Below are 21995 nucleotides of genomic sequence, written 5' to 3'. Positions count from 1 at the left end.
GAACTGAATGAAGACGGTAGGGCAGGCCCTGGCCGGCCCTCAGGATTTAGAAAGACGTCCTTTTCTCGTGATTTGTTGGATTGGATTAATTAAAGGAGGATTAATAGTTGATGCAGAGGAATCTCGCCAGCATCTCAGTTGCTCGGGCGCACCGGCATCGGCATCAGCATCAGCAGGCGAGATGCTGGTGGATGGATAAGGAATTTTCCGCTGAGCAAAATCAAACAGACAGGCAGGCGGATTTTGTTCTTTTTTTTTTGAAATCGATTTGGTTTCGTTTTCGTGTGGATGGATGGATAACTAGAACATGTGCGCATTTGTGAGAGTCGGAGCTCTCCGCCTCTGCGGATATCGGAATAGTCGTCGGAGTGGGGTCAGTGAGTGCACGTGGCGGCGTGTACAGGACGAGCGCAGCGCCGTTGGATCGCGCCATGCATGCCCCCATGCTGCTAATGGCATTGCCTGCAAGACAACACTTGGGATGTACTACTGGTTGATGATGGGCCTGGTGGGCTCCCTTCATGCTGGCCCAGAGCGTGGTGGGTTGTTGGGTTGGACCCAACTACTAGCTCACACCATGAGCCAGCCCAACATGAGGAAAGGCTGGCCTCCCAGCGGATGCATCCATGGCGTGTGGCATCATCGCCTACTCCCCCGTCCGAACGCATGCATGCATCCGCCGCGCCCCAAGTGCTGGTGTCTGTTGTCGGCTTGCCCAACGGAAACCGGCGGAAGCCGCCAACGCCATTACGGCCGCATCGTCGCCCCCGGGCCTGCGCGGCGCGGCGCTCGCCATCTCCGATCCGACGATAGATCCTGGCTGCACGCGACGGGACGACGACGACGTCTCCATCTATAGCTCATGATGCATGCATTGCATGATGCAGATGGCGACCACGTCGGCATTCAATTAATTTTCGTCCTCGCCTGCGCCAAGAGGGAGAGCGGGCGGCCTTCTTCCTCGCCTCCGAGATCCGATCCCTGCCGCCGCCGGCGAGACGAGGCGAGGCCTGCATGCCGCCGCCGGCCAGACACTTGTACTTCCCGGCCGGCAGGCATGCATGCACGCGACGGTGCGGCGGCAGTGGACGCGCGCTGCCGTTTCCCCGGCCCGGCCCGCGGTTTTGCTGCTAGCTGTTTCCCACGATCGACGGACGCTAGCTAGCTTTCACGCCATCCCGCTACAGTTTTTTTAGATCAACAGATGCATGCATGGATCGGAAAAACGTAAGCCGGCTAGCAATAAGTTACCATCTTTTATTCTTCCTTCTCGAGCGATTGATCGATCACGCAACAAGGCATCTGGTTAGCTTGCAGTGCCGGATAAGCAAATGCAGGCGGTGCATGCCATCTCTGGCAGCCTGCACACGCGTACATGGAGGCATACATGCGTGGCACTGTTGATGTGTAAAGCAGTGTATTTTAGCAATAATGATAACGGAGAGCAGTTTTGTTTGTCTGGGGTGAAAAGTATCTTTATTTAGGCCACAACCAGGAGCCCGCCCGGGGACACCGGCTGGTTTTCGGAGACAACATGCAATAATCCGACGTGGATATGACACACGAACTATATATACAGTCATGCGTTAATTAAAGTTATTGGGTCCATCTCATATCTTAATTCCATGGAATCCTAACCAAACACGGCCATTTGATACTTCATTTTTATTTCCATGCGTGGCAATGCTGTTATTATATGCATGGAACTAGGATCAGTAAAATTAATTTAATTAAAGTTATTGGGTCCATCTCATATCTTAATAACAACTCACTGTCGATTTGATGTGAAAATAAAAATGTTAACATTATTTATAAAAGTTATTGGGTCCATTTCATATCCTAACAACTCACAATCGATTTGATGTGAAAATAGCAATGTTAAATTTATAGTATAACTTGGAGAGGATAAGTATAGAATAGTCAATTTAAATAGGAAAAAGACCATTTTATATTATTCCCTTCAACAATTCGCTTTGTCCACTTAAACTCCTTGAACAAAATTGAGGCTCAATTTAATTACTTCCCTACACTATACACTATTTCTATTGGTCCAATCTACCCCCTACTGAGATTTGTCTTTTTATTTTTCTATGTACAAGTGGAATTTTAACTTCAAATTTTGCAATGTAACTTATAATATGATATGATGATGCCCTATGTAAGGGGGAGTAAGTTAAGTCTAAATTTTGCTAAGGGGTTAAGTGGACAAAGTGAATGGACGAGGGGAGTAAAATGGAGTTTCTCTATTTAAATATTAACTTGGCTGAATATACGAATATTTAAGCCCGTATCACAAATGGATAAACTTTTTATGGTATGACAGCACAACGATAGTTGCTAGGACAAAACACTTGATCGAAAAAAGGAATCACCAAGAGGTGCAAGTAATTATTTCTGTCGTAGGATTGCCATGATTTATTGTACTTCTATAGTTTATTGCATTATTAGTGTGCTCTCTATAATACAGTTGTCACCAGTCGTGCAAATTATGTAACACGCAAACTACATTATCGATAGCGACACGCATACACACGTCAATGTGATGGTGGCATAGACATCTTGCCACTAGCCCGCGGCTATAAATAGCGCGCAGCCCAACCGCTCCCTTCCATGAATCGCTCTTGTATGCATAGGTGGTATCAATCACAAAACGTCGATACCACAATGCTTCGAAATGAAGGTCGCCATAACGCTCTTCGAGCTCTCTCAGGTATGTACTATCTCCCACTCTCATGCTTATAGCACCATCGCTCACTCGATGTCGTTGTGATGTGATCACAGTTAAGATCTATTATTTTCATTCAAGGTTCTAACTTCCGGCCTGGTGGTCAATCTCACTCCACATTTTTATTCCTCCCTATGTCATGTCCTTGAAGTAAGTTTTATCCATTGATGCATCTATTTTGTAATCAGCCTTCCATGCTAGATCTATCTTTTTTTCCAGTGTATGTATTCCCATATTTCTTGACATTTTATTATTCCCAATGGTATATTTCATTATAATGAAAAGGGTTGATTGGTGGAGGTCTCATTCGTATCTATTATTTTTTTCACATGTCAGAATAATGTGGTGACTTGGTCAATCTCAAGATATACGGAGGTGCTCATATGGGTAAGTTGTGCATTGGTGTAATATTCATCAGTGTGAGACTTGTATTGTGTATATTCATTAGAGCTCATTTGGTTGCTTTAATTATAGGCGAACTCAGCCAGCACAATTGCCACGCAGTACACACACACAATCCCTCATGGTTGATCCGATCCCTATCGTACAATGGCATGGGACAAATGTCTCCTACGTGGCCACCCTTTACCCACCACTGGTGACATGGAAATACATATAGTCTCTTACAAAAAGCAAATCTGCCGGGAGAAGGGTCCAGAATGTAGATGTATGTACATGTCATCTGAGATATATCCAACACCTAAAATAAAGTCTACAGCATCTTAAAGCTACATGGGTACAGCCCCAAAGTACTACGTCTGATCCCCTATAAATACAGGCATCGGGGCATATAGATTTTCATGTACACAAACAAATCACCTACCGCATATATATATATATATCGTGGTAGAAAGTAAAAAATAAAACCGTAGCTATAGGTCTCAAAACCATTGCAATGCAAGAAGAAGAGCCACAGTAGATAAGCCAGCAAGTAGCCATCACTCGAAGCACAAAAACACCACGCACGGCTTCCTGCTGATCTATCTCTTCCTAGATCTCCGTGCTAACCTAGCTAGCTAATCCGGTGACAGATCATCGTATGTACTAGTGTACAAGTCGGTAGATTATATATATATAGCTAGTGTACGTGGGTGAGCATACGGAATTGTTGAGATAGATGGATATGTCTGCGGATAGGTGCCGAGGGTGGGCGGCGTGCAGCGGCGGCGCGGACCCGAGCGACCCCACGACGTGGTACGCGTGGGCGCACCGCGGGCACCGGCTGTGGGCGGCCATGGCGGACGCGTTCTGGGTGTACGTGTACAAGGTGCAGCGGTGCCCGCAGGCGGGCAACCACGACTGGACGGCGTGCCCGTACGCCCACAAGGGGGAGCGCGCCCGCCGCCGCGACCCGCGCAGCTTCTCCTACCTCGCCGTCAGCTGCCCGGCGTTCCGCGAGTCGCAGCAGCAGCAGAACCTGGCGCGGACGGGGGCGGCGCCGTCCTGCGTGCGCGGCCTCCGCTGCCGGTACGCGCACGGCGTCTTCGAGCTCTGGCTGCACCCGGCGCGGTTCCGCACCGTCATGTGCGAGGCCGGCCTGCGCTGCCCGCGCCGGGTCTGCTTCTTCGCGCACTTCCCCGCCGAGCTCAGGGGTGAGAACGACCCCGTGCCGCTCCACGGCCTCCCGCCGTCCCCTGCCGCGCCCCTCTCCTTCGCGCGCCGGATCGACCTCGCCATGCAGGCCATGCCCGGCAAGGTCCGCCTCTACGGCGGCGCCGCTGCAGCTGGCGAATCGTCGTCGTCAGCAGCCGCAGCGGCGGCGCCTGCAGTGCCGCCGCCGGCGGCCTCGCCGGACGACGACAACGCAGTCAAGGATCTCGCCGTCCAGGACAGCCGCCGCGCGTCGGAGGACGGCGGCTACCCGCATTTCGATCTCATCAAGGACATGGTGCTCTGATGAGATAGAAAAGCCAGGTAAGAAAAACGCCGTGGTAACTGCCTGCCGCACGAGAGCCGCGGCGGTGCATGCGTGCCATCGATCTAGCTACGTTTTAGCGTTCCTGTCTCATGTTACTTTCCATGTCGTCTTCAGGGCCGTGCATGGCATCCATGCGTGCGTCGGGGTGGCCAGGTGGAGGTGCTCTGGAAACATGGGCATGTCAGCAGCAGCAGCAGCGCCGCCGCAGCCTCAGGAACTGTGCCCGCCCGATATACATGGGCGTGTATCTATGCAATGTACTTGATAGATGGATTTTTTGTAAATCAACCTCCTACTCTGTAGTAATTGTTTGGGCCTGGAAGTCCTGAATGAATTGTTTGTACATCATCCAATATTATCTTATTCAGCACAAACTCAGATTGTTCTTAATTCTTCAGTTACCTTTTTTTTCATAAGCATACATTTGCCGTGGGTTATACTCCATGCTACATAGGGCGAAAACCAGAGTGAAATAGTAGTGGGGTAACTCGCCCAGGAGTAAGCTAAAGTCAAATAAACTCTAGAACCACTGTTCCAAAAAAAAAGAAAAAAACGCAAGAGCTGGGCTCACCAGTCACAAACTCCGGGCTGAAACAAACTGGGCTGTATGCGCTCGTTCGGAATACAAAGTCCGTGCAAACACCGTGCTGGATTTTCATGTCAGTTGCTCATGGTGCTGAGTGCTGACATCAGTCAGTCACCAAGTATTCGTTTTTTCTTTTGGTTTGAACGAAGCCAGAGACAAAAAGAAGTTTAATCAATTCATCACACCGTGACACCGACACAATGTGACTATGCACATGACATGGCCAGTCCGGGCATAGATAAAGATCACAAGATCACCAGGCCGGCACCCGGCAGGCGGCGGCGTAGGCGCGCGCCGATGAGATGCAGCGACTCTCGATGGACAAGAAGAATTGAGAGCTGAGCGCCCAGCACGGAACGAGCCAAGCGGCCTTTTCTCCGCGAGCGTTCATCTGCACAGGCTTCCACGCGGCAGAAATCCAGGGACTGTCCTGTCCTCACCCAAGTTTTTTTTGGGTATCGCTAATTTACGGTTGACCGTAGGGAGGGGCTCCCTACGGTCGATCTCCCGACCGTTTTTTTCTTCCATTTTTAGTAATTTTTTTGTTGTTTTCCGATTTTAGAAAAAAGTTTCTAAAAGAAATTTTGGAGAGAGAAAATTTTTTGACGAGAAAAAATTAGAAACAAAAATTTGAGAGACAAAAAAATTTGCATCCGAAAAAAAAACTTAGAATAAAAAAATTTGCATCAAAAATCAAAAAAGGAAAAAAATTTGAGTAAAATTTTGGTCGGTAATTTTTTTTGTTAAATCAAAAAAATAAAAATAAAAAAATAAAAAAACCCTACCTCCACGTAAGTGCCCCTAATCATGGTACCCGACAAAAATACTACCCATGATAAGTGTCACTGTATATTCAGGCTTATTTGAAGCCTCCACGTGAAGCCACCTAGGATCATAGGTAGATACTCTAAAAAACATAGAGAAGTCCTAGAAATTCCCACGAAAATCAGAAACATCTGGCCATCCATCTGACTACTCCAATCATAATAGTCATTGAATCTGTTATCTTTTTTAATAAATTACTCACCTCTGTCATTATAAAAATAGACTAAAGTAACCCCTAAACATGTATCTAAATGACCCACCTCTGCCATTATTAAAAAACATAAAGTAACTCCTAATCTTCGTGTAAATTACCCAGCTATGCCATTAAAAAAATAATACAAAAAACCCCTAATTTATATATATATAAAACTATGTTATTATTAAAATTTAAAGTAACCCCTAAATCTGAGTCTAAATTATATAATTATAATAAAATATTAAAGTATATCAATATAAAATTCTAAATTAATATTTCTATCATTATTGTATTATTATGTATATAAAACTACTACCCATAATAAGTGTCACTGTGTATTCATGTACGATGAAAGAGATAAGAACACTAATACATAAATAAATAGTTTAATTAAATATATATGTCAAACACACATGGAGATGTGGTGCAAAATAAAATCTATTTCAACTATATTATGATGAATATATATTTTGTAGTATGTGTTAGAATATCCAATATATGGGAGTGCGCGAGATATATAATTATAGTTATGAGTTGTATGATTTATTTTTAAAATAACTCTAATTAGTCCGTGCGGGAGCACGGGTTGATAGACTAGTAGTGCTAAAAAAATAAAAATAAAGAGCAAGCTGACTGGTCAATACCTTCTTTGACTGTTGTTTTTTTTTTTCTTCTTCCTCTACAGGCCGGCTCTAGGGGAGGGGCAGCCCGTGGGACCGTCGGGGGCCATGGAGCTAGGGGTACAAGATCATATAGGTAATTAATATATAGAATTTTCTATTTGGCATAATAATCATCATAAACCAGCTTATGATTATAGATGGTAACGGATCATGGCCCTAGTGCTCACAATCCAACTTGATCTTTATATATTTTTATTTCAAAATTAAATAAGATAGGAGCAGTTTCTTTTAGGACCCGGTCCTTAAATTATCTAAATTAATATTTGAGGCTTTTTACCACTTCTAACCATAACGTATAGCCGTAGGGAAGTCTTCCAACTTGGAACCTGACCATCGGCGGAGCGCAGACACGCTTCAAAGTTTTGTTCTCGTTTTCTGCCGCCGACACGACCCTAGCATCCTGATCACGCGCTCGCACTAGTTTGAGTTCTGCATGAGGAGAGGAGATGCTAACACCGATTTGATTCACTCCTTACTCAGTGACCGCCAACAGCAAGGACGACGAACAACAGACATGCACATGGTCACAGTAATTATTTGAGGTAATCATAATTATTATTTTTAACTTTTGTTACACTATTGTTATGTTTTAGGAGCTATACATATATTGCAACTGTAATTTTGAGCACTAAAATTTAGTTCAATAGATCCTTGTCCTCTTACTCGTGCAAAGATTCTTGAAATTATAGAGCCGGCCCTGTTCCTCCACAGGTGCTCGTCGCTCTTGGAGTGGCTCCTGGAGCCAGCCCCCGGTCGCTGGGGCTGGCGACCGGTATTCGATACCACGTACTGGCACTGAGGGGGCCCTTTGTTTGCCTCCTCTAATGAAAAAAAAAGTCGCAGTGGCGATTTCCCACGTGATTTATTTTCTTTCTTCACCAGTAACTTTCCTACCTCTATTTGTTTTCACGTCCTGACAGAGGAGAGCAGAGTTAGGCAAGAGACGAAGCCGAGTTACGTGCAGTAAAAAGACATGGCATGGACGTTTTCCGAGTGATTTTCTGGTTTCTGCGCACTCGATTATTTTTGTGTTTAGGTTATTTGATTTTCTGGTTGGAAAAAATTGTTGTATCACTCAGTTTTATCTTTTATGTTTTACTGTTGATGTGTCGCTATGTCATTGGTTGGCAAAAAAGTGTGTGATGTCTAAAAGGAAAATCACCCGGGTTATAGATAGGCAAAAAAAAAGGTCTTTGATTGATTGATGATGAGGTAAATTCAGGTGGACATCACATGCTCACATGGGTGAGCGCTAGACATACTACAAATCTCCTGCCTCAAAAGAAAAGAAACACAGTACAAATTTCGCTTCCCTTATTACAGCGGCACGCGGACCGTTGGGACAAGCAAGAGGTCGGAGCGCCGGCGGGTCGTGATCCCCTGCCTCTCCGTCATGTCCAGGTCGCCCGGCTTCATCTCGTCCGGCAACTCCCAGTCGAAGTAGTAGAGAAGGCAAGCGAGCGCGAGCTCCATGTTGACCAGCCCAAAACCTATGCCCGGGCACATCCGCCGCCCCGCGCCGAACGGGATGAACTCAAAGTCCGCCCCCTTGAAGTCGACGCCGCTGTCCTGGAACCTCTCGGGCACGAACTCCTCCGGCGTGTCCCAGTGCTTCGGGTCCCGGCCGATCGCCCACGCGTTGACGAGCACCATCGCTCCCGCCGGCACGTCGAACCCGAGGACCCGGCACGGGCTCCGGCACTCCCGCGGAATCAGCAGCGGCGCCGGCGGGTGCAGCCGGAGCGACTCCTTGATGACGAGTGGCAGGTACCGTAGCTCGCCGATGCTGTCCTCCGTGACCGTCTCCTGCCCGGCGAGGACGCGCCGGACCTCGTCCTGCGCCTTGCGCATCACTCTCGGGTTCCTCATGAGCTCCGCCATGATCCACTGGAGCGTCGTCGCCGACGTCTCGCTGCTCCCACCAAAGATATCCTGTAGTATAGTAGTTTAGAAAGAAACGCATGCAAATTAAAATATGATCAGCACGATTATCTAATGAGATGGAGCTAGCGAACTTTACGATGATGACGGCCTTGATGTTCTCGGTGGTGAGGGGTGGATCCAGCTCGTCCTCCCTCTGTATCCTCAGCAGCACGTCCAGCAAGTCCTCCTCCTCAACGCTGGCGGCTCTGTTCTCCTGGTGGTCATGGATGATGGTGCCGACGAACGCCATCATCTCCTCCCGCTGGCTCCGCATCCGGCGCGGCGTCGGGCTGAGCAGCATCGCCAGTCGCGAGGACGGGAAGAGATCCGGCAGGCTCTGCGCGGGCACGTTCTTGAGCCGCCGCTCCAGCAGCCGCAGGAACGTCTCCCTGTCCCTGAACCTGCTGCCGATGATGACGCGCACCGACGCGTCGGCCACGTACGCCGACACCATCTCGCTCAGGTTCACCGGCGAGGAGGCCGACGACGACGCCACGGACCGGAGGAGGCGGCGGACCTCCTCCTCGCGCACGGCGCGGAAGGACCGGACCCGGCGCGCGCTGAAGAGCTCCATGCTGCAGATCCTGCGGAGCTGCCGCCACCCGTCTCCGTAGGGCGCGAAGACGAGGCCGTAGCTGCCCTCGCCGAGCAGGATCTTGCCCGTGGGGCTCATGGGCCGCGTCGAGAAGGCGAGGTCGTTGGCCCGCATGATCTCGCGCGCCGCGTCGGCCGACGAGGCGACGACGACCGGGAGCTCGCCGAGGCGGAGCAGCATGAGCGGGCCGAGGCGCCGCGCGAGGTCGCGCATCGCGTGGTGCGGGAGCACGCCGCCGGCGAGGTGGTGGATGTGGCCGATGACCGGGAGCGCCCACGGCGACGTGTCAGAGATCGCCGGAGAGACGTCGCAACCCGCGACGCCGGCGAACTCAAGAACCCACGCACACAACTCACGCGAACTGGAAGTGGATGAACGCGGGTCTCGTTGTGCTGCAATGTGGCAGCGTTTTCTTGACTCTTTGTATTGCATATAAAGAAAGGGCTACAACTGACTCGAGGCCGTGGCCTCCGACATGCGCGGCACGTCCATCACGGAGCGAATGCCATCCCAGACGCCCTAGTTCGTGCCGCACGACGCGCTCCCTCGCGAACACAGCACGAGTCAAAGCTCAAGAACGTGCGCAGCCTGAAAACCGGCCATGCAGCAACTAACCAACAGCTACACCACTAGATAAGCACAAGAATTATTCAACAAATCTCCTCCTAAGTCTTGTGCTCCAACTCTACTTACAGATATGTAGGCCGATCTTGGTGCAAAGCTCCAGAAACTTGTTCTTGCAGAGAGGCTTTGTCAAGACATCACCCAGCTGCTCATCAGTCCTGATGAAGCTCACTTCGATCTGCCCATTCTGTGCATACTCCCGGATTAGATGAAATCTTGTGTCTATATGTTTACTCCGGTCATGATGCACAGGATTCTTCACAAGAGAGATTGTGGACTTATTGTCCACCCTGAGCACCGGCTTGTTCATCACTGAATCCAAGATTTCAGACAACAGCCGTGCTAACCATACTCCCTGACAGGCAGCTGTTGCAGCAGCAATATACTCAGCTTCACAACTTGACAGTGCTACAACCTTTTGTTTTGCTGACTACCAACTAATGGGACTCTCGCCAAGGAAGAAAATCACTCCAGAGGTGCTCTTTCTACTATCAACATCTCCTGCTAGATCACTATCACTATAGCCCAGGAGCACAGGTTGATCTCCCTTCTTCCTTGCATACTTGAGCCCCCAATCTCTAGTCCCAGCAATATATCTCAGAATGTGTTTTACTGCTGCTAGATGATCTTCGTGAGGCTCCTCCATGAACCTACTCACATACCCGACTGAGAAAGCCAAATCAGGTCGAGTGTTCACCAAATACCTCAAACTTCCCACCAAGCTCCTATACTCTGTAGCATCAACTCGAGGGCTATCACTGTCCCTGCTCAACTTCAGCTTTGCTTGCATAGGAACATCACAAGCATTGCACTCCAACATGCCAGCCTTCTCAAGAATTTTACTTGCATAGCTTCCTTGACACAGAGTGATTCCCTCCACTCCTTGCTTCACCTCAATGCCCAGATAATAAGTGAGTGATCCCAGATCACTCATCTTGAAAATTTCTGTCATTTGTGCCTTGAACTTCTTGATGCTGTTGCAGCTGGCCCCTGTGATAATCAAATCATCCACATAGACCCCCACTACCAGCCTCTCAGACCCAGCACCCCGACAGTAAATTGCATGTTCAGATAGACTTTTCTTGAACCCAAGAACACCCAGCTTATCATCTAGCTTTTGATTCCAGGCACGAGGAGCTTGATGCAAACCATATAAAGCTTTGTGCAGTCGGTATACCTTGTGTTCTTGCCCTGCTTGGGCAAACCCCAGCGCCTGTTCCACGAACACTTCTTCTTGCAGGTCGCTGTTCAAGAACGCTGTCTTGACGTCCATATGGTGAACTTCCCAGCCCTCATGAGCAGCAAGGGCCAGGAGCAGCCGCACTGCCTCCATGCGCGCCACCGGTGCAAAGACTTCATCATAGTCGATGCCGTGGCGCTGTGCGTACCCCTTCACGACGAGCCGCGCCTTGTGCCTCACCACCGCGCCGTACTCGTCCCTCTTCACCTTGAATACCCACTTGAGCCCAATGGCACGCCGGCCTTGCGGCAGCTCTGTGAGTGTCCACGTGCGGTTCTCCTCGATCGACCGGAGCTCCTCCTCCATCGCTCGGCGCCAGCACGCCTCCTTCTGTGCCTGCGCCAAGGACGCAGGCTCCTCCGCGCTCACCGCCAGCAATCTGCCATCGCCAAGATCACGAACGGCATAGCCTGGCGGTGATCCCGGCCCCACGACGTCATCCACCGCACGGAACCGCAGCGGCGCATCGTCGTCGTGGTCGGCGTCCAGTTCATCGCCTTGGAGAAGTGGAGGCGTCACGAAGTGGACAGGCGATGTCGTGGCCGAAGGTGTTGATGTCGCAGCAGGGGGCGTTCCTGGCGGCGACGCGCTCGGTCCACCCTGCCAGGCCGATGTCGCAGCAGGGGGCGTACCCGGCGTCGCAGCTTCCTCACCCTGCATCTCCTCCGGATCACCAGGTGCGTACCTGATGGTGAACTCGACAGTGAAGGTGTCGTCGACGTTCCCGGCCGCCGTGCCACCTTCCTCGCCATGGGACCAGTCCCACTGCGCCTCCTCGTCGAAGATCACGTCCCTGGTGATGTGGACGCGACGCGCGATAGGATCATAGGCCCTGTACGCCTTGGTTCCCCGCTCGTAGCCGACGAAGATCATCTTGTGCCCACGATCCTCCAGTTTCTTGAGGTGTGGAGTCGTGTTCCGCACATAGACAATGCAGCCGAACGTCTTCAGGTGATGAACCGCCGGCTTCTTCCCGTACCAAGCTTCGAACGGCGTCATCCTCGTCACACTCTTGGTCGGGCACCGGTTTAGGATGTAGACCGCGGTGTTCACCGCCTCACCCCAAAACCAGCCCGGCAGCCCCTTCGCCTTGAGCATGCTCCTGGCCGTCGCCACCACCGTGCCGTTTCGCCGCTCGACGACGCCATTTTGCTGTGGGCTGTAGGGGGCAGTGAGCTGTCGTCGCATCCCTTCAGCCGCACAATACTCCGCGAACTCAACCGAGGTGAATTCCCCACCCCGATCAGTCCGGAGTACCCCCAGCTTCAGGCCAGACTCCGCCTCTGTACGTTCCTGGAACGCCTTGATCGCCGCGGCCACCTGATCCTTCGTCGACATCACCGACAGCCACATGAACCGGCTCTTGTCGTCCACCAGCAGCAGGAAGTACCTGCCGCCGCTCGGTGTCGCCGGCGTGATGGGCCCGCATAGGTCACCGTGCACGATCTCCAGTGTGCGCTCGGCCCGGTACTGTGCCACCGCCGGGAACGAGTTCCGCCGCTGCTTGCCGGCGAGACAAGCATCGCACAGCTGGTCCACCTGCTCGATCGGTGGCAGGCCGCGCACCATCTCCTCCCGTGCCAGCTTCCGTAGCGCGTTCATGTTGACATGGCCCATCCGTGCGTGCCAGCGCCAAGCCTCCTCCTTGCCGCGGGCCGCGAGGCACACCGGCCGTGCAATGTCGAGGTCGAGCACGTACAGCCGGTCCGCCCTGCGTGCCACCCGCGCCAGTAGCCTCCGGCTCTGCTCGCGGATCCTCAGGACGCCGTCGTCGATGTTGATCTTGTACCCCGCCTCGTCCAGCTGCCCGATGCTGATGATGTTCGACGTGAGGCGGGGAATGTAGTAGACGCCGACGAACGAGCGGTGCTCCCCGTTCTTGCAGTTGAACAGCACTGTCCCGCAGCCTTCAATGTTCGCTACCGAGCCGTCGCCGAAGCTCACAGACCCGCGCACCGCCGTGTCCAACTCCGCGAACGCCATCCGAGCGTCCGACATGTGATTCGTCGCTCCGGTGTCGAGCACCCACGACGTTGTGTCGCGGTTCTTCTCCTCCTCGCTAAGGTGCACGAGAACCTTGTGCTCGACGAGCCGCACCTGGGAGCCGGATCCCGCGGCCATCCTCGCCGTCCCCGCACCGGATGTCGCGGCCGCCGCCCGAAGTGGATCTGGGCGTGCCCCTCCTGGTGATGCCGATGTCGCAACCAGGAGAGTCGCCGTGGTCGCCGCTTCGGGTTCCTCCTCGGGCCTCCCGCCCATGAGATCAGCCGGCGCCGACGTTGTGCCATCGACCACCGGAGGCGGCGGAGACGGAGCTGCAGCGGAGAGGGGAAGAAGCGGCGTTGACCTCACCAGAAGCAACGAGGCCTCCTCCTCATCCTGGACGACGTGGGCCGCCTCCCTTTTGGGCTTCAGTGGACAGTCCCGGGCCCAATGGCCGGTTTTGCCACACCGGCGACATTGATCCTTGCCCACCTTGCCCACAGAGTTGCCCGGCCCGGTAGACGAAGACGATCCGGAATCGCCGCCTCGGCCTCTTCCGCGTCCACGCCTGCCTCCCCGGCGCGCAGAGCTCCCGCTCGCGCCCCCGCTGGAGTGGTGCTCGGCCTCCCGCTGCTTCCGACGCGCGTTCCACTCCTCTGTGAGGTACAGCTTGCCGTCGTGGAGCAGCGAAGACGGCGGTCCCTCGAACGACTCCTCCGCTGCCTTGAGTCGCCCGGTCAGGTCCACCACTGAGAGCGTGGATGTGTCGAGGAGCGTGCGGATCGCGACCACGATCTGCTTGAACCGCGGCGGTACACTTCGCAGCATCTTCTCCACGATCTTCCTCTCCAACAACACCTCGCCGAGAGTCGCGAGGGAAGCCTGCATACCGGTCAGACGAAGCGCATAGTCCTCCACCGACTCACCATCCTTGAACGTGGCGAGTTCGAACTCATGCAGCAGTTGCTGCGCGGTATTCTTCCTCACACGGTCGTCGCCGACGCGCAACGTCTTGATGGTGTCCCACGCCTCCTTCGCCGTGTCCTTGTCGGTGATTGTCGTCGCCAACTCTGGGGGCACGGCGCTGCAGAGCGCGTCAAGCGCCTCGATGTCGTCGTCCGGATCAGCATCGCCGACCTCGATCGCCCGCCAGAGGTGGCGTGCCCTGAGCTTCACCTTCATCAGCCGCGCCCAGTCGGTGTAGTTCGTCTTGGTGAGGACGGGGTAGCTAGTCCCGCCGCGCACCTCTCGAACAACCCGCTGAATCACGACTTCGCCGCCCTTGGCGCCGCTCGCTCCCGGACTCTCGAATCGTCCGGACTTCTTCTCGCCTCCCTTCGGCGACGACGGCGGAGTGCCCGTCATCGCCCACTCGATCGCGCGGTGACGATTCCAACGACGAAACCTCGCCGCGATCGATCCCCGGCCCGCAACCGGCTCTGATGCCACTTGTCAGAGATCGCCGGAGAGACGTCGCAACCCGCGACGCCGGCGAACTCAAGAACCCACGCACACAACTCACGCGAACTGGAAGTGGATGAACGCGGGTCTCGTTGTGCTGCAATGTGGCAGCGTTTTCTTGACTCTTTGTATTGCATATAAAGAAAGGGCTACAACTGACTCGAGGCCGTGGCCTCCGACATGCGCGGCACGTCCATCACGGAGCGAATGCCATCCCAGACGCCCTAGTTCGTGCCGCACGACGCGCTCCCTCGCGAACACAGCGCGAGTCAAAGCTCAAGAACGTGCGCAGCCTGAAAACCGGCCATGCAGCAACTAACCAACAGCTACACCACTAGATAAGCACAAGAATTATTCAACACGACGGAGGGAGACGTAGCAGCGCGCTGCTGCCATGGCCGCGCGTCAACCGGCGGCGGAGGTAGAGGAGTGGGATGGCGAGGAGCAGAGGAATCACGAGTAGGTAGAGTAGTGGAAGGTCAGCCATGTCGATTTGTGTGTGCTTCACTTCACGGGTGTTGGGTGTTGATGCCGTGTCTTGGATCGACTTGCTCTGCAACAATGGTGCATGTATTATAAGGAGCTGCGAGAAAACCGAAGCAGCCGCAACTCTCTCTCTCTCCTCTTGCCTCGTTCTCTCCGTCTCTCCAATTCCTAATCCTCTCTCTTGGTCTCCCTCCGAGCAGTTCAATGCGCGGCTTCGCCTGGGTTGGTCCGATGCAACACCCTCAAGCTCCCAGACGGTGCCACAATCAGGTTCAGCAGCCTCAAGCCCTCAACTGGGCGGGAGGCCTGAAGTGATGCAAATACGCCGACAACGCTGGAAGAGGCACCGGATGACAGTCACCGCCAAGTCGATCATCTGCTTTGTTCTAAGCCTTTGACGTTGGGCTTTTCATATTTCTGTTCGTAGCTCTTAGCTCAGTATTTGTGAACTCTGCTGTACTCTGTGTTGAACCGTAACCTTGGGCTTTGTTTCTCTGAAATAAAGCGGGAACTATCCTCTTCTCTAAAAAAGAATTCAATGCGCGGCTTTTGGTCAGCAGCCCAAATACCAGGAGCCCATTGGGCTGCAAAAGGCAAGCTAGGCCTCCGTGCCAACTCTGTAGCAAAGCCCACGGAGAATCCAAGGGGCGTTGCTGGCGCCTCCATTTCTTCCTCCTCGGTGACTGTGGTGTTGTTGCCTTGTTGGCAGCAGTTCATGGATCTTGTCAAATTGTCGATTAGTCCAAGATAATCCTAGCTCTTGCAGCTCCAGCCTCTATGTATATATCCACCAGTAACAACTTCCTGGTCGATGAAGGATGACAGGGCCAGTGGCGTCCTTGATTATTCTTCGTTGCTGTTGCTGCCGAGAAATTAACCTCCACCCAACTGGAGTTGTTTAGAGAAAAAAATAGAGAAACCCACGATCCCAATTGGAGTAGCGTACTTCAAGTCAGGTCAATAGCGTGCTCCTCTCGATCAGTGCTGCTTCGGCTGTCTACGGATCGCTGGACTAGACTAGAGCGGGTCTGTCGGTCGGGTCTCGGGACATTGTTTCAGTACGTACAGATTTGTGACGATCCAATTACAAGCAGCGATCGGCTCCGGCTGTATTGTTGTATCGACGGCGAAATCGATCTCCAACTTGCCGCGCAATTTCTTGCAGCTATCAGACCTCATCAGATTCAGAGCCGCGACAGATTCTAACAAGCTCCAAGCTACCACTACTTCGTCGGCGACAGCTGCTGCCGGCGGCGGCCATGTTTCCTTCAAATTAATATTCCACATCAGTGACGATTCGGACTGAGACCATTGAAGCAAAGTCAAATACCGCGCTCAGTTTATAATCAGACTTGTGGCGAGAAGCCAACGGCGTGCTCATCTTGATAGCAATGGCGTGCTTGCGTGCAACAACGCCTTGGCTTCACCATCGTCGCATGATCTTATCAACCAGCCACAGTATTTTCAATCTTCAGTCCGCGCGTGACAGCTATACATACTGTATCTATGATTACGTACGTACATTATTCTCGTTATAAAAGTATAAGCAACCGAACCAGCGCTTCTTCCACAAAATTATCATCTTGGTCAACTGTACCAACAAGGTCGTCGTCGCTGATGCTGGATCACTCCGGCGACGATGATCAAGTGGCGGCAGCAGCCAAAAGCCCACCAGCAAGCAAACGTACTGCTTATAAGAGCTCCATCGATCACCTCCATGCCACCTTAAGCTGCTAGCTAGACATAGTAGACGTACGTCTTCAATCAATCAACATACGTGAAGCAGCAGCATGTCGGTTTCCGCCGTCCACCACTTCCTCCTCCTCGCCGTCGCCCTGGTCACCTTCGCGGCGACACTGTTGCCGCTGCCGCCGGCCGGCGCGGAGGACACCATCCAGGCCTACAAGTGCGGCGGCGTGCCTGCGGCGGCCAACGCGAGCAGAGACGCCTACAGGTCCAACCTCAACGCGCTGGCCGCCACCCTCGTCGCGGGCGCGAGGGCCAACGGCTCGGCCGTCGCCGCGGTCGGCGCGCCGCCCGACGCCGCCTACGGCGTCGCGCTCTGCCGCGGGGACTTCACGGGCGACGCCTGCGCCCGGGGGCTCGGCGACGCCCTGCGCAGCGCCGTCAACGACTCCGAGAGCACCTTCGGCTGCGGCCGGCAGGCCAGGGACGTGACGCTCTTCTACGACCGGTACCAGCTGCGGCTCGCCGGCGTCGACTTCCTCTCCGGCGACGACGGCGACGAGCCGCGGTGGGCGGGGAACAACACCAACTTCGTGACGCCCCCCGAGGCCGCGCTGCGGTTCGACGGGCTCGTCAAGGAGCTGGTGACCGCCATCGCCGGCATCGCCGCGGGGAGGCCGGACAGGTACGCGACGGGGCGGTCGTGGTTCAAGGAGAAGCGCTTGACGCTGTACGGCCTGGTGCAGTGCACCGTGGACATGCCGCCGGAGCGGTGCCGGGCGTGCCTCGACGGCCTCATCTCGGCGTTCCCGGCGACGTTTCGTCCCAGTGGGCAACATGGCGGCCGAATCTTGGTGCCGCGCTGCACGGTGCGCTACGAGACGGACGACACGTTCTTCAACACAGCCAACCTGTCAGTCGACCTGCACAAGCCCAAACGTACGTACTTGCTCCCTTTCTTGCCCACCAAGTGCTTGTTTCGGATTTACCACAAAAATAAGTGCTTGTTTCGGATGTTGCTAAAATATATACTTCAGCCAAAAAAAAAGTATCTAACTGTTCATTAGGCCAAAATTACTGAAACTGCAATTATTTGAAAGTGTTTCTCGTAACGAAATCAATTCCGTAAGTGCCAAAAGCTACTTTTATCCCGTGTAATTTTGTTTTCAAACAATTGTCTTATGTATTTTTTTAAACGAGTTTTAACTCTGCCTTTTAAAAAAAAACAGAATCACTTTGTGTAAATTAGGGATCAAATTTTCAAAATTAACTACAGCAACCCAGACCTTTATGCTTGGATCCTCTCCATCTCACTACAACATGAACACATTCCACAATTAATTAGTAATAACTCTAATGTCTTGGTTTGTTTTAACTGTCGTTACACAGCGAGAAGATCTTGGCTCTGGGCGACCATAGGGGTTGTCTCCGTATTGGTGTTGGCTGCTAGTTTTCTCCTCCATAGATGGATCAAAATACGAAGGAAAAGAGGTACATATATATGTCACTCTCATACTAACAAAGAATCTTCCAAAAAAATCCCTTCTTGGCTGAACATGAATTGTAGAATTTTTACCTGTGATCAGAACTTGCTCGGTTGGAGCTAAGAAGGTTGTCTCTTGCTGTGAAAAGTGTGATCAATCTATGGAGAATGGAAGAAGGCAACTCAGGGTTTTCGCTCTACGACTTTTCTCAGATGAAAGGTGGTACGAATGGTTTTTCCATTGAAAACAAACTTGGACAAGGTGGTTTTGGTTCTGTCTATAAGGTATTTAAGTCATTCATAGTGATGTTCGTTCAGACATCATATAAGTCCTGGCTCTATCTTCGAACTAAAAGAACTGTTCTAACTAAGTACAATATATTTGGCATTGTCAGGGCATGTTGCCTGATGGGCTTGAAATTGCAGTAAAAAGACTTGGTCCCTGTTCTTTACAAGGTTTGATAGAGTTCAAGAACGAGATCCAGCTCATTGCAAAGCTTCAGCACAGGAATCTAGTCAAGCTGCTGGGCTGCTGTATTGAAGGGGAGCACGAGAAGATTCTGGTCTACGAGTACATGCCAAACAAAAGCCTAGACCTCATCATCTTTGGTATGCCAACAAGACTACCTTGAAAACTTCTCCATAACAAAATTTTCTCCTTGAAAAATTCTTGCACTTGAAAACTACTCCAAAAGATCATCTTCCCCTTTGAAAACACCGTGTAGACCAATTTTTCACATGATAAAAATCTGTGAATTTTATTCTTATTTTTCTTAATCTAACTGCAGCTGTGTCTTCTGTAGAGAATAAAAAAGGAGTGTCACTAGACTGGCCTAAACGTCTGAATATAATCGATGGGATATCGCAGGGGCTTCTCTACCTCCACATACACTCACGCCTCTGCGTGGTCCACAGGGATCTCAAAGCCAGCAACATTCTCTTGGACGGCGAGATGAACCCCAAAATTTCAGATTTTGGGATGGCTAGGATATTCAGCTCCAGCGTGGCCGAGTCAAACACCACTAGAATTGTAGGCACACAGTAAGCAGCTCGATCCCACTGCAGTCTGCAGATATTTTCAAGTTGACTATAATTTTGTACTATAGTTTACTTGTATGGTCCACTGAATATTTTTGTTTGGCATGATCAAGTGGCTACATAGCTCCAGAGTATGCCTCGGATGGAGTTTGCTCTGTCAAATCTGACGTCTTCAGCTTCGGCGTCCTGCTCCTGGAGATCATCAGCGGGACGATGACCACTGGTTCCTACAGATACGATGGCAAATTGTACAAGCTCATCGGATATGTTAGTAGGAAATGATTTCGCTTGCTCATAGAACACTAAAAAGCTAATCAGAAAAAAAAAGCAGAAGAATTACCTCTTTGCGATCTAACTTGCTTTGCTTCTAGGCTTGGCTGCTCTGGAGAGCCGGGCAATGGCGGGAGCTGGTGGATCGCTGTTTATTAGGGAACGAGGAATACCACTTCACGATGGAGAAATACGTCCATGTGGCCCTTCTCTGCGTTCAGGAGAGCGCGGAGGACCGCCCCGCCATGGACGAGGTCGTCAAGATGCTGAGCAGCGGCGAGGGCACGGTCCTCCCGGAGCCGAAGCAGCCGGCGTACTTCAACGTGCGCCCCGTGGGCACGGAGATGTCCGCATCCTGCGACATGAGCATTAGCATAACCTTGTCGAGATAGCAGTTGCTGTCATGTTACCACCAGCAGTGTTTGTATGTGTAGCCCATGCCCATGTGTTGTAGTTGCATACTGGCATCCAACGTGGTGACCTGTAGTCTGAAGAGTGCCCTCCTAAGTCCTATCTGTTCTGTTCATACGTTCCCTCATGTATAACATACGACCTGTACCTATTTGTACGTGATGCGCATACATGCGCGCGTATCGATCAGCTAACACAAAGCTTCAAATGCACTTCAATTTTGCATACCTTCTTAACTTAGCAGGGGGAGGGGAGGTTGATCATTTTTTTACATCTGACATGAACAGGCTGCAGTGTCCCAGTAATGTTCTGTTGCAATCTTCATCACTGAGCAGATGATTCATTAACCACAGTTTTGAGCCCTTAAGACAGTGCAGCTTACACAACGCAAAAGGCAGATACTAGACAAATACTACTTCCTCCGTTCCAAATTATAAGTCATTCCAAGAATCTTGGAAAGTCAAACCATTTCAAATTTTGACCAAAATTATAGAGAGAAGCACAAAGATTTATGACATCAAATAGGTATACTATTAAATATAGCTAACAAAGAATCTAATGGTATTTAATTGGTATTATAAATGTTATTATCTTGTTATATAAATTTGGTCAAACTTGAAAATTTTGACTCTCCAAATTTTTTGGAATGAATTATAATTTGAAACGGAATGAGTACTATTTAAGGCAAAAGTTTCAGTAAAAGCATTACTTTTTAGATAATTGAAACCACGTTCTGGCCTCTTCAACCGCACACAGCCAGTATTTTGATCTTATTATATAAACGTCAGTCTACTGACTGACACCAAAGGAGCAAATAAAAAAGACTAATAGGAACCCAGTCTATTATTAAACTTCCAACCAAATCTAGAAAACAACTCCAACGTCATCGTCTCTAAATTTTTGCTCACAGATCGAAGTAACTCCTGTGTTCCTGCCGGTTGCAAGAGCGCCCAGAACCGCAACCAGTATGCCCTTCTGAATAAAGCCCGCAGAAAAAAAGTATATCTAACATTATTAAAACAAATGTCATTCTTGCAGCACCAAATTGCCTAACAAAGGGCAGCAACCCCCACTAAAATAAGTTTGCGATGTTTAGCATCTATGTCTAACAACCAGGTAGACGACATATGCGCAACTGAACTAGGAGGAGGTAAGCCTGTGGCTACTGCCACCACTCTCCAAAGATTTTTTTTGAGCATACTCTCCAAAGAATTTTGGCATGATGACAATCAAAGAAAATGTGTTGGATCGTCTCGTTGCAATTACAAAAGTAACATTTGTGACTACCATCTCAATTCTTTTTAGCTAAGTTATCTTTTGTCAACAACACCCCCTTCAAGAGGTACCAAAGGAAGATCTTAATTTTTTGCGGGATTTTCAACTTCCAGATATATTTATGTCGGAATGGGACCTGTTGATTAATCAATTTTTGGTACATAGAACGAACTGAAAATTGTCCATTATTATGTAGTTTCCAAGAAATAGTGTCCCTTTCGTCCGCTAAGTTAAATTCCCTTAAATAAGCCACAAGATTAATATATTCAGTTAGCTTAACCCCTACCAACGTTCTTCGAAAAGAGAGATTCAAAGGGTTGGTAGACACTACTTGTTCCACAGTATCATGCTTATTAAACACAACATGATATAAATTTGGGAACTGCTCACTGAATGGACGATTTCCTCTCCAAACATCTTCCCAGAAGCTAATCTGGGAACCATCTTTGATATTGTAGGATGTGTAGGAGAGAAAAGTATGCTTAACATTGAGGAGACCCTTCTAGAAATGAGAATCCGTTGGTTTAGCACTTCTTTCTGAGCAGGGATTGCCAAATACCATCTTCGTTAAACAGTTTGAATAACCA

At 50.9% G+C, this 21995-nt stretch overlaps 2 protein-coding genes and 1 pseudogene across 2 annotated transcripts; 2 read left to right on the top strand and 1 right to left on the bottom strand.

The window, feature by feature from the left end:
• The first annotated feature begins 3842 nt into the window (after nt 1-3842).
• LOC120662966 (zinc finger CCCH domain-containing protein 10-like) lies at nt 3843-5094 on the top strand. Its single transcript, XM_039942008.1, has one exon. The coding sequence runs from the start codon at nt 3843-3845 to the stop codon at nt 4620-4622; it is 780 nt and encodes a 259-aa protein (XP_039797942.1). The 3' UTR covers nt 4623-5094.
• A 3057-nt stretch (nt 5095-8151) lies between these two features.
• LOC120662965 lies at nt 8152-9727 on the bottom strand (annotated as a pseudogene).
• Nucleotides 9728-17035: 7308 nt separating this feature from the next.
• LOC120662964 (cysteine-rich receptor-like protein kinase 10) lies at nt 17036-20114 on the top strand. Its single transcript, XM_039942007.1, has 6 exons — nt 17036-17880; nt 18564-18699; nt 18810-19023; nt 19218-19455; nt 19566-19719; nt 19824-20114. Exons 1-6 carry the CDS (start codon nt 17036-17038, stop codon nt 20112-20114), a joined length of 1878 nt encoding a protein of 625 aa, XP_039797941.1.
• The last annotated feature ends 1881 nt before the right edge of the window (nt 20115-21995 follow it).

This window comes from Panicum virgatum, chromosome 2N (assembly GCF_016808335.1).
Source record: "Panicum virgatum strain AP13 chromosome 2N, P.virgatum_v5, whole genome shotgun sequence".
Classification (NCBI taxonomy): Eukaryota; Viridiplantae; Streptophyta; class Magnoliopsida; order Poales; family Poaceae; genus Panicum; species Panicum virgatum.
The sequence above is the reverse complement of the archived record's forward strand: the minus strand, read 5'-3'. Positions and strand labels throughout refer to the sequence as shown.